The sequence below is a fragment of the Homarus americanus genome, unplaced genomic scaffold (assembly GCF_018991925.1).
Source record: "Homarus americanus isolate GMGI-L3 unplaced genomic scaffold, GMGI_Hamer_2.0 scaffold33468, whole genome shotgun sequence".
NCBI classification, from domain to species: domain Eukaryota; kingdom Metazoa; phylum Arthropoda; class Malacostraca; order Decapoda; family Nephropidae; genus Homarus; species Homarus americanus.
The window spans coordinates 9,039,761-9,053,820 of record NW_024714177.1 but is presented as its reverse complement, the minus strand read 5'-3'; the positions used below and the strand labels follow the sequence as shown (position 1 = coordinate 9,053,820).

Sequence of the window (14,060 nt, the reverse complement as noted above, 5' to 3'; positions counted from 1 at the left end):
CCTTTGCTTCTTCATAAAGTGAGGGTCATTTATCTCTGAAAATCTGTAAATCACCCTGGAGATCCTTTAAATTCCTAACTTCAATATCTAGGGTAGAACTTTGAGCCTGTAACACCTGATATTTTGAGTTGAACATTTTAAACCAGAAACCTGCCATCAAAACACTCGCAAGACAACACATAATGTATAGCACCTGTCACATCCATTTTAGCCTTCACTGTCCAGCTCTTTAGTGTTGATATTTCTTTGAGAGCAGAAACAATGCCCGGTAAATGATGAGCAAAGGGCTGGACACTGGCTACTCTATCTGTCCATTGTGTCCCTGATAACCTGTAAAGAGATGCACCTTTGTGATTTCTGAGCATCTCCCACTATTTGGGCTTGCTACAACAAAGTGTGTAAATAGTCTGCATCATCCCTCCCAAAAATTACTGCCTCTTTGCAACAAGCAGCAATATCTACATCACACAAACTTAGAGAATGATTAAATGTCATAAAATAAACAAACAATCAGCAACAAAACTTTAACGCCAGTTGCAGCAAAGCCAGCCGTTCTTTTTATTATGCTATGGGCCTCAGTGGCTCAGCTCAGTCACTGTAACTGGACAATTAACACCAATTAATTTTTTTCCACATTAATTAACTTCCTTAAGCAGGATATAGTACTGTAACTATATTTTATATAATTATACAGTGTAGGTATTATATCCAACAAAAAACTAAGTTTATCAATATGTAAAAAGAAAATTAAAGTGTGTTAATTTCACTTTACAATGATGTAAACACCAAAACACCACGTTGCAAACAGTGTCTCCTGTGTAACTGATATAGGAAGCTGCTTTTCCACTATACAAGGCTACAGCATTGTCTCAACAGTCAGTACTGACTTGCATTGAATATTTTCTTACACAGACAATACATTTGTGTATCATTACTGAATGAATATTCTTCCAAAATGTAATAAAATAATGTACTTTATTTCCTTGTTTTGGAAGAGCGTAAGATAAACCTAAGTTGCTCATCCTAGCAGAAACTGCGGCACCCCACTGGGCGTGCTAGTAGCTGCGAGTTCATGATGCATGCACGTCTTGAAGACTCGTACTGTACAGTACGTAGCTCAGTTGCTGACACTGTGAATGACTTGAGAAAATACTATTGCAAATTTCCTTGCCCCCTTTAAGTTTCCACAGATATGAGATATCCTTTTCCATATGAGTGCTTGTTATATATTTTAATACATAATGTTTATATATTGTCTTAAAATAATATGTAATTTTTTGTATAGTCTATAGAATGCAGGATGCACTAAGCTGCACGAATCCCTGGCTACCCCTTTGGGCACGGGCCCTGGTGTTTTGGTACTACAGTGCCTGTAGTATTACCATTCTCCGCTCATGGGCCCTGCTTTACTGTGCAGTACTGTACTTGGTAATTTATGCAAAAACTATTATCATCTATTATTTTGTTGCAGGTGACAATGTCTTTGTGGAACAGAGCACAGCAGTTGCCCCCAGATGCCCTCCGTCAAGTTCAAAATGTTTACGGTGAACAGTTTCCAATTGAGGTGCGACATTATCTGGCTGGGTGGATAGAAGATAAAATGCCCCAGTGGTAAGTACATTTAACTATTGTTATTTAAAATGATTATACTGTACATTGCAAGAGTCGTGCTCTTTATCATATGTAGTACAGTACAGTACAATAAAGTACTGTACCTTTGCAGTATGTGAGTTAGCCTTCATTTATAATGCCTTAAGGTACATATACAGTATACAGTACTGTACAGTATATATTTTATAAGAATGATACAATACTATACAGTATAGGGGGTCTCCGACTTACTAACGTCCAACTTATGAAAGCCCACCGATACGAACGAGGTTAAACTAAATTTACAGTATCTTATTTACCTGATGACTTATTTTTTACTTTAATTTACTGTATTTTGTCATTCTATTTCTTCTTTTGTCTTAAATTAAGTGATTTTAGATATATGTAAGGACTTAGGGTAGCCACTCCTCGACTTACGACGGGGTTAGGGACCCAAATCCAGGTCGTAAGTCGAATTATTCATAAGTCGAAAATGCTTAAATAATACATAGAAAATCTAAAATGGGTGTCTCTTTTTCTTCTCAGCACCACAAAACTCTCACTTTTAAGCTTGCCAGCCATTTTAAAGTGATTTACAAATGAAAATTTTGTCAGTACACAGCAATCACTAACGTCGGGAATCGAAAATACGTAATTTGACAAAATTTTGGTATGACTGAGGCAGTCGTATGTCCGGGTGTTCATAAGTTGAGTAGGTCGTAAGTCGAGGAGTAACTGTAATACAGTATAGTGGGATTTTAAACATTGTTCTACAGTATAAGTATGGTATGCACATAGCATGTGTTCCAAGTACATTTCCGTGTTAAGAACGTCCTTCTGAATGGGACCCGTTCAGAACCTGGGTACCCCCTGTACAGTATAAATTTTGTTCATATAATTGGAGAATGAGCCAGCATACTCTTGAGGTTAGCATAAGTCTGTCATGACCAAATATTTATGTCGCAACCCTTAGTCTGAAGGTATCTTGAAGTGTCACTGTATTTTCTGGGAGGGTTATTGAAATGTTTTTAAGAGTTAGTTGTGATTAATAGACTGTAGATCAGCAGTAAAAGTTGTCTCAAGTTTGCCTCTGTTATATACTGTACAGGTGTACAGTACTTTAATGGCCTGTAAATCATTCATCAAGTTACTTATCAGGCAGCTTCCAGAACACCCCCTTGTCCATTTGTTTTGTCAAGGAGGTTGTCATTGTTCTGAGGCAGAGCCAATGATCTGATCACTGAAAACTTAAACATGGCTCACCAAATGAATGAGTAGTTAGCTAATGAGAATTTGAACTCATTTACAATCCAGCTGTGCCTCAAGAACATAATGGAGTCAAAACACTAAACATAAATAAATCATCAAAGTAAACTTGAGTCTTCTAAGTTCATTATAAGGGCAGAACTTATGTTAGTTCTTCAGAAAAAGGAAGAGTGATTCTTGCCCTCAGTCCTGCAGGTTAGAAATGTAAAAAAAAAAAAAAAAAAAAAATAAATAAAAAAAAATAAATAAATAAATAAAAAAAAATTTTGGGTTGAACCCCCCCCCCCCAATATTTCCGAATTTTTGTAGCCTCGTAAACTTACATTTTGAGTTGCTTTCAAAACAAGATATCGTTACTGTATATTGTTTTTAGATAATTTTCACATTTATTTTCATTCATTTACAATAACTGTTGCCAAAAATAGTACTGGAAAGTACTGTGCTCTGCAAAGGTATTGTACAATCATTAAAATATTTTCAAATATATTTACTTTACTCTTCAGTAAAGTATTTTGTTAGTTTCAAATTTTATAGAATAATCTATCATTATTAAAGAAAAAATTATTTCAGGAAAGAATAATGTAATCCAGTTATACAGGTATAAGTAATTACACAAGTTCGAGAAAGTCCTATTCATATATTTTTTTTTTTTCGGAAAGAAACCATTTACATCACCAAGTGCTGTACTACCATAGTCTACATGGACTGGTTCAGGTTTAGGGATGGGATGCTTTATGACAGGGTTGTCAGTGTGTCACTTTGCATCCTTCCTTTTCTCCACGTTTTCTTTTTTCAGTTTTATCTGCCTTTTGGTTTGAGAAAAGTGGTAAGGGAGATAGTCTGTTGTTTCTCAAGAGTCCTTCATTTAAGTTTACTCGGTTGAAATTAAGTCCAGTTTTAGGTGATGAAGGAAGTTGATAATTCATCTTTGAATCTGTGTTTGTGAATTAAGTTGTTCTTTTCCTGCCAAAAGGTATTATGAGTAGGCTTGATGTAATAATTATAAATTAGATTATGCATTCCCTCTAATACCACATATATTTATTTCTTAACAGGAATGAAATAGATCCAGAAAATGTATCTCACAGCCAGTATGCACATACTTTAGTATCACAGCTTATCCAGGAGATGGAAAACAAAGCCCTCAGTTATGGCAACAATGAAGACCTTTTTCTTGTCCGTATGCGCCTGGATGAAGCTGCAACGTCATTTAAGGTATGTTGCTGTAAAAACTAGAAACTGCATTTTTTTTTATAGTTTTCTTGTTCAGACTATTCTCCTATCTTGTTATCTTCAGTTTTACACTTGTTTTGATCACTATTGTGTCTCATTGAAATGTGTGTAAAAATTGGTTTGGGATAATCCAGGGTTGAAATACACCCTTACCCGTTATTGTACAGTACTTGGAGAAATCTCAAATAGAAACAGACTTGTCCAAATGACGACTTCTTTCATCCATCAGACAATCTTATTTTTCCATACTTAGTACTGTTACTATCTCACACAACTGTAACATATGTTCAAACAAGCTCATGTTGTGAATTTTTTCTCCTTTATTTATTAATTATTATTATTTTTATTTTATTATTTTTTTGATAACTTTAAGCCATACAGTGATTTCTGCTATAACGCGTGTTTTGATAACGCGAATTTATTTATGAATTAGGAACGATATTTGTATAACGCGAACGCTTGTTTGCTATAACGCGATTTTTGCTTACTATTTCTCCAATTTTGTGAATATAGTAAAGAAGAATATCAACAAGAAGCGTTCCGGTGATAAAATTCCTGGTGATGATCGTAAAAGAAAGGATATAACACTAGAAGAGAAGCTCGATTTTATCAACCTCAAAATCACCCTTCTCCCCCATCAAGTAAAGTGTTACATTTACTGTATGATTTCATTATTAGATATGAATGTAACATTTATTTAGACCGTGCTATCCTTTGTGTTAGGCTAACTACTAAATTTTTTCGATTTCGAGTAATCTGCACCTAACCCTATTTTCTCCATAAGCCCTGTTATTTCTATTACACGATTTTCTATAACACGATATTTTACAAGAACACAATTATCGCGTTATAGCAGAACTACCTGTAATTTATCATTGTTCAGAAATTCCCCTAAATACCTTCCGGTGCATAATGTATTGTAGGTATCCTTTGTATGCATTTTTGATAATCAGATCAATTTGATACCGTTTTGAATTGGAGTACCTATATACAAATTTTTGAAGATACTGTACTGTACAATTTTTTTTCTATTAACACTATTGGGTTTAGGGAAGAGCTCTCCAGCGATACGCTGGTCACTAAACTCACCGCACTTGACTGCACCACACAAGGGATAATTGTACGTAATGAGTCATAGCAAGCTTGCTATTTGAGATAAAATGATGGGGTTTGTTGCATTAGCACTGGAATTAAATTTTCTACAAACAGTTTTATATAAGTAATCACGCTAAAATAAATATTTCTATACGTAAGTGCGAATAGAACACAAAATGTTTGTTTACACTTAATGAAAATTTTTATACATCACTTTATACCTGTGTTATTTCACATGATTGCAATATAAACCTTTTTCTAGTATAAAGCAAACATGGTTCGCAAAAAAACGTTATCAAGAAAAGTTTTGAAAAATTAATATTTCACTCGGTAATAGTGGTGTAAATTGTGCATTCTGATGAGCGTGCCCAGGCCAAGTACAGATTATTTTTTCCCTCCAAGCGCAAAATATAATTTTATATATTGAGTCATAGCAAGCTTGCTGTTGGAGATAAAATGATTGGGTTTGTTGCATTAGCATTGTAAATACAAAATCTAGCAATAATTTAAATCATACACCAATTTACACATGAAAACTTCAAAAGTGTTAATGACATTGATTTACAGGCAAAAACCCCAGTTACAAAAAAAAGCCTTGTTTTTTCTTCATAATGTTAGAAGATGCTTACGTGCTGACACAAGATTGCTTTACATCTTACAATATGGTACTGTACAGTATAGTCTCAGTGATGACCTGATAGAGACAGTGGTTGATGACTGAATACTTCAGTTATATTAAAAGAGAATAAAAAATTGATGAAAATTAGACTGATTCCTTTGATTCTGCTTCACATCTACCATGGTACAAAGCATGTAAGTCTCTGGCATATTTGCAAGAAGGTCTGTCAGCAATTGTGACACTTGCTTTATTGGCCCAACACAAGAGGAGAATGTCACTGGAAGTGATGTTACACCAATGAAGGTGATGTTAATGACAACTGTGGTAATTATTGTGATGCTGTACTGTATCTATATTTTTGGCCCAACACAAGAGAAATTTTTTAAATTATGGTCACATCAGAATTCCAAACTAAATCAGGTCAAAGACTGAGGGGACATGAGTAATGAATTACCTCTTTGGATTATATTGGTTGAAACTGTTAATAATATGCTTTGACTTTTGATGTGTCTGAACAACGATATTTTTGTCACATACTGTTTTGAAAAAATCTCTGTAAACAGTGCATGACTCAGATAATACATGTGTGTTGTTGATTAGCATCACACCATAATGTTATCACTGCTTATTCCTCTATCACTCTGTGAAAGAGGAATTGGCAGAATGTGCAGTAGTATTGTTCTTAGATTACATTTGCATTCATAGGTCCTGCCATAAAAAGTAGTGTACTGTACTAAATTCTCCACACAAAGGGGTGATTTACAGTGATTAGAATAGGAATTTTATATCTAACTGTCATTAACAAACCAACTTTGAATTAACTAAGAGAACTTAAGGTTTTAGGTAATAATTATTTACATACAATATGATCTTTTTTATATGACAAGGTTTTTGTGCTCTTCACTAACCTTTATTCTCACTTTGGGGTCTTAGTGCACTTGTTGCAGTTGATATGGCAGAAAATTAAAAATTATAAAGTTGATATATCAAGTACAAAGTGAATTCAGTTGAAAATTTTGATAAAAAGTCAGTAATTGATGAGTAATAAAGACGTGATTCAGTGATAAACTCCTTGCACATCCATTATGTAAAAGAATCTATGACATGTTTCATCATTTTATTAGTTTACACTTTTGGTTTGATTTTTATCTGAGAGTACACAGCAACTGATAGTAGAAGATAAGATTTTCATGCAGAGAAAGCCATTAAGTTTTCTACGTAGAAGCCAGTTATGGAGAGGATCCAGAATAGCGTGGTCAGGCTTTTATCTAGAGTGCTTCCTGTGGTGTTGATATGCAGTACAGTACCTGCTGTTGTCTCTTCTGGTGTGCTTACTTAAGTTCAGTCTGCCTATTTTGAATATATATACTGATATGTAGTTGGAAAGATCAAGTTACATGAAGACTTAAATTATAAAAGTATCATCTTTAAACAGGTATTCGAATTTAAGTGAACTAAGAGATATTTGTTGTAGATTTAACGTAAAGTGAAGCAAGGCGATTGTTATAGAGAAGTTCACGGAACTTCTAGATTTTAAAAGTAAAAATTAAATTGTGTAAAACTAATAACTGAGGGATTTAGCATTTTTTTTATTCCTTGCTACATTATAAGCCTGAGAGTGCATCAGGTCTCATTGTAAGTTTAATCATCTGCTAAAAGGTTGAATGGCATACAGGATGTTTTCTACCATTTGTCTGTCCATTATTCTCAATGGCATTGCAGTATTTACGTTTTCTGCATCTCAGACTTCACGAGATAGAACCAAACCAAATTTTATATACAGTATTGTGTTTATGTGGGAGGCAATATACAGCCTTCTTGGTTTTGAGTCCTTCTTTTCCTTCATGGCTGCCTTTTTGCCCTCATGCCATCTACCACTGAAATATGTACTACCTTACTCTTTCATCAAACTTTCAATTTCTATTCTATCTGTATGTCAGTACTGTACCACCTAACCTAACCCTGGTCAGCTCATTGACACTCCTTACATTTCCACATCTCTGTAAAATATAGTTTTATGTATTTCATATTTTCTTTACCCTATTCACCCATATTTGTACTACAGGTACTGTATTTAGAAATATTGTATTGCTTTTAGATATATGTAACCTGTGTGCATATAAAATCTTGAAATATTATACTTAATATGTATTGTTGTGCTTGCAGGAGAAAAACTCGGATGCAACAAAGTAGTTTTTACATTAACTTATAATATTGATGATAATAATCCTCTTAACATATTCGCAAAGGTTAGGATTCGGCTTCTTGAATCCATCTACATCCACCTTGAGCACATCCCTCTGCCTTATCTTCTGTTTTCCTCCTGATATCCTCCCTCTTTACCAGTTATTTCCAGGCTCTTTTTGGTCGCTTCTATTTCCTCCCGTTATACCACATGTTTTCTCTGTTGCAGTGATTTAATTGATAAACTCAAGATACACAATGAACCATGTGAATTAATAAGTTTTGATGTAAATTCACTTTTCACTAGAGTACCTGTGAAAGACCTACTTTCATTTCTTAAAGATAAATTACAACTGTTAGATTTAACTATTGAACATGATACTTTTCTCAAATTGATAGAGTTATGCGTAACTGACAATGTGTTAAGAGCAAATGGGCAGTTTTACAAGCAAATATTTGGCATGGGTAATTGTCTTTCTGCTCCTCTAGCCTGTATTTATATGGAGTTTTTTGAGGCTAGATTACTACCCAATATAGGGGTCTTTATTCCTCCATGGTATAGATATGTAGATGATGTTCTTTGTCTTTGGCCTAGAATCAGTGACCCATTGGAGTTTTTAGACAAGGTTAATGATATTGTCCCAAGTATCACATTCAAAATTGAAAGCGAAATAAATGGATCCCTTCCATTCCTTGATATGCTTATCATTAGAAATGGCCATAACTACAAATTTAAGGTGTACAGAAAGCCTACACAGGTAGACAGTTTCATACATTTTTTATCGAATCACCTGGAGTCTACCAAAATGTCAGTTTTTTCTGCTATGTTTTTGAGATGTTTGCTTATTTGTGACGCTGAGTTTATTGATGAAGAATTGAAACACATTCGTTCCATTGCACAAGAACTTGGGTACCCTTCTGTGTTTGTTGATCATTGTTTTAAAAGGGCTAAAAAAATCCTTTCGTTCTACTCAAACCAGGCAATTTCCTACACCTAAGAATATTTTGACTCTGCCCTATCGCAATGAATTTGTCCCGTTAGTTCGGTCCCTTAAAATACTAAATATTAATGTTGTTTTCAAGTATGACTCGACCATTACCAATATGTTAATCAAAAATAGCCCAAGTTTGAATGTAAATGAAAGTGTTTATTGTATTCCATGTAGCTCAGAATCAAACAACATAAGTACAATATCAGAACAGCATCTGAAAGCAGTGCCCTGTTCGTTCATGTTAGGAATAATAATCATCCCATTGCTTGGGAAAAAAAGCTTAGAAATATTAAAATCATCTTGTGTCACAGAAAGACTTCTGGTTGAAGCTAGTTTGAAAATGGAATTAAAATCAATAAACCTTAGTGATGGTCAGTTCAAAATTGATATTATGTTACATAAATTTATTTGTCAGTGGCCCAAGATTAAAAATGCTTTGAAAACCTTGGAGCTAGATGTAGGATAGTTATTTAGTGGGTCCCTTATTTTTGACTTGACCTGACTAGTCACGTCACCCCCTTTCTCTTAAGCTCCTCTACGTGTGTGTTGGTGTGGGGATTAGTGGATGACATCATTATGACCTGACCTCATGTTTAATAAGGTCGCCCTGTATATTTAAGCCTCTCTCTGTCCATGTAATCCAGTTGCCTCTGAAGATGTCTTGAATAAAGATGAAAGCTAAGGTGCTTCGTTGTTTCCCTTTTCCCCGTGTGATTTTATCAATATATATATATGTTCATATATTCCAGCGATGTAAATTTAATCAGGTCCTAAATTAACCAGGGTTTTAAATACGAATTGTAGTTAGTAGAACAGTTGTTATTCGAGGCTTTCCTGGAGTGAGATCTCTACTAGATTTTTTATTGTTTCTTCATCATTTCATGTACAGTAATGGTAAACCTAATAGCTAATATCCTTTTGTTTTCTTACAGACTCGGTACCTGAACAATAATCCTCTTGCTTTAGTGGGTATTATACGTGAGTGCCTCAAAACAGAACTGCATCTTGTTCAGCAACACGAAAATGTAAGTGTTTTCGGGTAATTTGCATGAAGTGTTGCGGGGGGGGGGGGGATTACAATAACTGGTATCACATCACATTTGGCGAGTACTTACGACTAATTTTTCATTATATACTGTAGAGGATTTTTTTTAAGCTCCTTGTCATCAGGAACCCTCAGGAAACATTTCTCCTGTGTCATAGTTTCAAAATTGGCCCTTACAGATTTTTGTTTTCTTAATTCTGTTTTATATCAATGTGGAATGCATAGACTACACCATTTTATGTTCTTACAATTTTTTTTCACAATGCAGTACAGTACTGTATTTGAAAGACGTAATTTATTCTCATTAAAGTACAGTATATTGTCACCCTATTTCATTTGTTCCTATATATTTAACAAATGATTATGTTATTCAGTTTTAAAATTGCACAATTTGAAAATCAACCAAGGTTAAGTCTCTTATTGATTAATTACCCAGTGAAAAAAATGAAAGTGATCGCATGTGTGCTGCAGTATCTGCCTTCTGATTTTGTGTAATGTTCTTACATACCAGATGTTGGGAGCTGTAGTACAACCAGCCAGTATGACCATTGAGCCGTGTGCTGAAATAGTTAGTGAATTAGATATCTTACTCCGACGTACTCGTGAAACAGCAGATGAGCTGAGGCACCTGGAACAAGAACAAGAATCCTTTGCGTTACAATATCATGACTGTGCAAAAATTAATGGTGAGTAGGGTACAGCTCCTATTAACTTTATTAGTTTATTGTAAACCGTAATTTTGCTCTGGAGTTGTAACAGATTCATTGTGTCAATATGCCTGTACCCACAAGCACACTTGGGCATAAAATTTTCACTGGCAGTTGGTGACATTGATTATTGTATTTCTAACTTTCTAAGCTGATTTGCAACTTAACTAATCTTTCTGAATTCCTATGTGTGCTTTCTGAAGGTGTATGTCTTTATTTTGAAATATTAGTTTGTGTGCATGCATGTGTGTATAGTCCCGGACAAAAGTCCTCTGTCAGGCAGTTTTGCCTAACCTGGTTATGTGGCAACGATGGAGACACACACACAATAATAAATAGATCGAACAGACAGCCAGGCATGAAAGATGAGGTACTATGGAGAGAGACAGTCTGTCAACCAGGAAGAGACCTTTACCTTTGACCCGTGTGACCACCACCCGTTACCCCACTTGGAACTTACATAAGAACATAAGAATGGAGGAAACTGCAGCGGGCCTATTGGCCCATACTGGGCAGTCCCATTCACACCCAACCCCTATTGCTCATATATCCATCCAACCTATGTTTGAAGCTATCCAGCGTATTCGAGTTAATGATGATGTTTGGTAACTTGTTCCATTCATCCACTTACCAGCCTTAGTTAATTCCCAAGTGACCCACTGCCACATAGCAGTTAATCCATCAAACAGACCATGTCAAACTCACACAAGTTAAAATGTTTATTTTGTTGACTCTACTTGTTTCACTGTCACGTTTTCGTAGTTACTTACTCTCAGGTGATGAAACAGTAATGAATTGTGTATGAAGAATATTCTTTTAATTAATATTACTTTACTAGCCATAAACTGGTTGCATCTATCTGAACCACGGGCCACACTAAATTAAATTTTTAAATCACTCTGTGGGCTGCACAAAAACATGGTTCGGGCCGCGGGTTGCCCATGCCTGCTCTTTGGTTTAAAGTGCGCATTTCATGCCTAGATTGCCATGTTGCCAGCACTGTCAGGAACAAACCAGTGAATACCATTAATATAATTATTTCAACCTAAATTGAATGATGAGAACCAATGTATTCGCAAGCACAGACGAAATGCTTCCCCACGCACACACGCCGCAAAGCACCGTCTGCTAGACACCTCGATGCACATCGTCTTTGAACTACACCATGCATCGATGATATGAGATTTCTTACGTGAGTGTCAGGAGGACAGGTATAAAAAAATGATGCACAAAGAGATACTTAATTTCAATTTGAGAGGGTTGGTGATAGTTCCAGACAGCAGGGTGGCAGGAGGGAAGTGCTCAAGTCAATTTTGCCTCGCATTCCTACTTATCATTAGTGTAATGTTTTATTGCCAACCTTTTAGTATAATCAAGTGCCACATTTGAGATATTAACCTTACATATTACAGGGTTCTAAAAAAATTTGAAAGAGAACAGAATACACAATGTGGAAACTCCCCCATGACTGACAGACTCACACTCACATAGTTTAAATGCTGCTCTACATTCCAATTGATAAAATTGGTTCAAGTACATTGTTATATCTAGTCCAGTGCAAAGGAAGGCTGCAGGAGTTGCTGCCTGGTCCACTCCTGCTGTAGCTTCCACATATTAACCATATTAGCTCATACAGTCTCAATGGGGTTCAGATCACAGGCTTTACTCAGTTAGTCCAGCAGCTGGATGTGGTCTCTGTGTTCGGTGAACCACTGCGCAACTCTGCTGACGGTGTGGATAGGGTATCGGTCCTGAGATAAATTGAAACAGGAGATAAAATCAAGTGTCATACAGTTTATATTATTATAAATATTTTTTAGCTATTAATTGTATTATAAAAATGCTTCATAACATTATATGTATATGTATAGGAAATATAACAAAACTTTAACTGCATGAAAATGATGTGCTCAGGGTAGGGCAGGGTGTATGGTCGGACTGTTGGCAGCGAGATTACCTCTTAAAAAAAATTCTAGATATTGCTCAGTGGTGAATCTATTATTTATCTCTGCCAACTCACCCACACTGTTGAAGTTGATCCAGCCCTACATGTTTATGGTCACATGGCTTCTTGATAAACATGTTGCCTGTTATAACGGGTGTTATCAGGTCTCCACCAGTGAAGACGGCTGTACAGTAGGTGGTAGAGTTGAAAGTTGTTTTATCCGAGAAAATAACTCTTGCCCACTAGTCAAAGTCCTCCCCACATACTGCTCAGGGAACTGTAGTCTTCCAACCCAGTGTCGTTCTTCGAACCTTTCCTCGATAGCAGGAACCCTGGTTGTAGTTGGTGGAATGACTGAGCAGTTGCTGTATGACTATGTCATATCTTGGATAAGTTAAAGGTTATGGTGAATGGCATGAACTGTCCCTAGAATCGTCATTTCCATATTACAATAAACTATCATGTGCAATATTATGAGACTGGCATCATTAATACCTTCAATAAAAGCAAAAGGAGAAGGATAATATACCCACAACCACTCTCTTTCAGCGACCATTCTCCTTTATGAACCTCTCTACTATGAATAGTAAAACTTTGATAACTCGCCATGTATGGGGTTCTGGCCTTGCCATTTATCCCAAATTCCGACTTATCTCCCCCCCTCCCCCCCCTCAAAAAAAATATTGCGAGAATAAAAAAATAACGGCCAATATACCTATACATGTAATTACTAATTCTTAAAAGGTTACACTTACTAATACTGCAGGCGAAGAAGGAAGTATTGTAGTAGGCAACACAGGGGATTTGTAGGTGATGCAAGCGAATGGTAGGTGACGTAGGGGAATGGTAGGTGACGTAGGGGAATAGTAGGTGATACAAGGGAATGGTAGGTTACGCTACACAAACAGTAAACAGTGCAGAACTTATGTATATTACTATAATTTGGTCTTTTATACAAAATAAGGGATAAATTTTAACACAAATTATTTTTTCTCCACATATAATTCAAGTCTGAGTATGTAAATAAACATGTAACTTATATTACAGTCATTCCTTGGTTATTGCGATTTTCGTTGTCACGCCTCCATCAAAATCTGCATACCTGCTGTTATAGCGCATTTTTCAAGCCGAGAATTTCGTTATCACGCAGTTGCCTCCAGGTGTTTTTACTCATTTGCTTCACCTACATCTATTGAGGATAAAATCTTTCACCTACAAATTGACAATAACACATTTGCTGTAATCAGACATATCTAAGTTGCCTCAACAAATGCAACCCCAGTTGCAATTTCAAATTCTGTGTCATTACTAAGGAATGACGAAGTCTCGGGTGCACTCTAAGATTGAGAGAAAACGGAGGACTCAGGCATCCTGAAGCGATGAG

The 14,060-nt window shown here is 35.7% G+C and overlaps 1 protein-coding gene across 2 annotated transcripts in view; it reads left to right on the top strand.

The window, feature by feature from the left end:
• Positions 1 to 1,451: 1,451 nt before the first annotated feature.
• Positions 1,452 to 14,060, top strand: part of LOC121878028 (signal transducer and activator of transcription 5B-like) — a gene marked incomplete at its 3' end in the record, with an annotated part of 44,675 nt that continues 32,066 nt past the window's right edge. For both annotated transcript variants that reach the window (XM_042383996.1, XM_042383991.1), the window contains 4 exon segments: positions 1,452 to 1,611; positions 3,912 to 4,071; positions 9,912 to 10,004; positions 10,536 to 10,710. In XM_042383996.1, coding sequence (XP_042239930.1) covers positions 1,478 to 1,611; positions 3,912 to 4,071; positions 9,912 to 10,004; positions 10,536 to 10,710 — 562 coding nt within the window.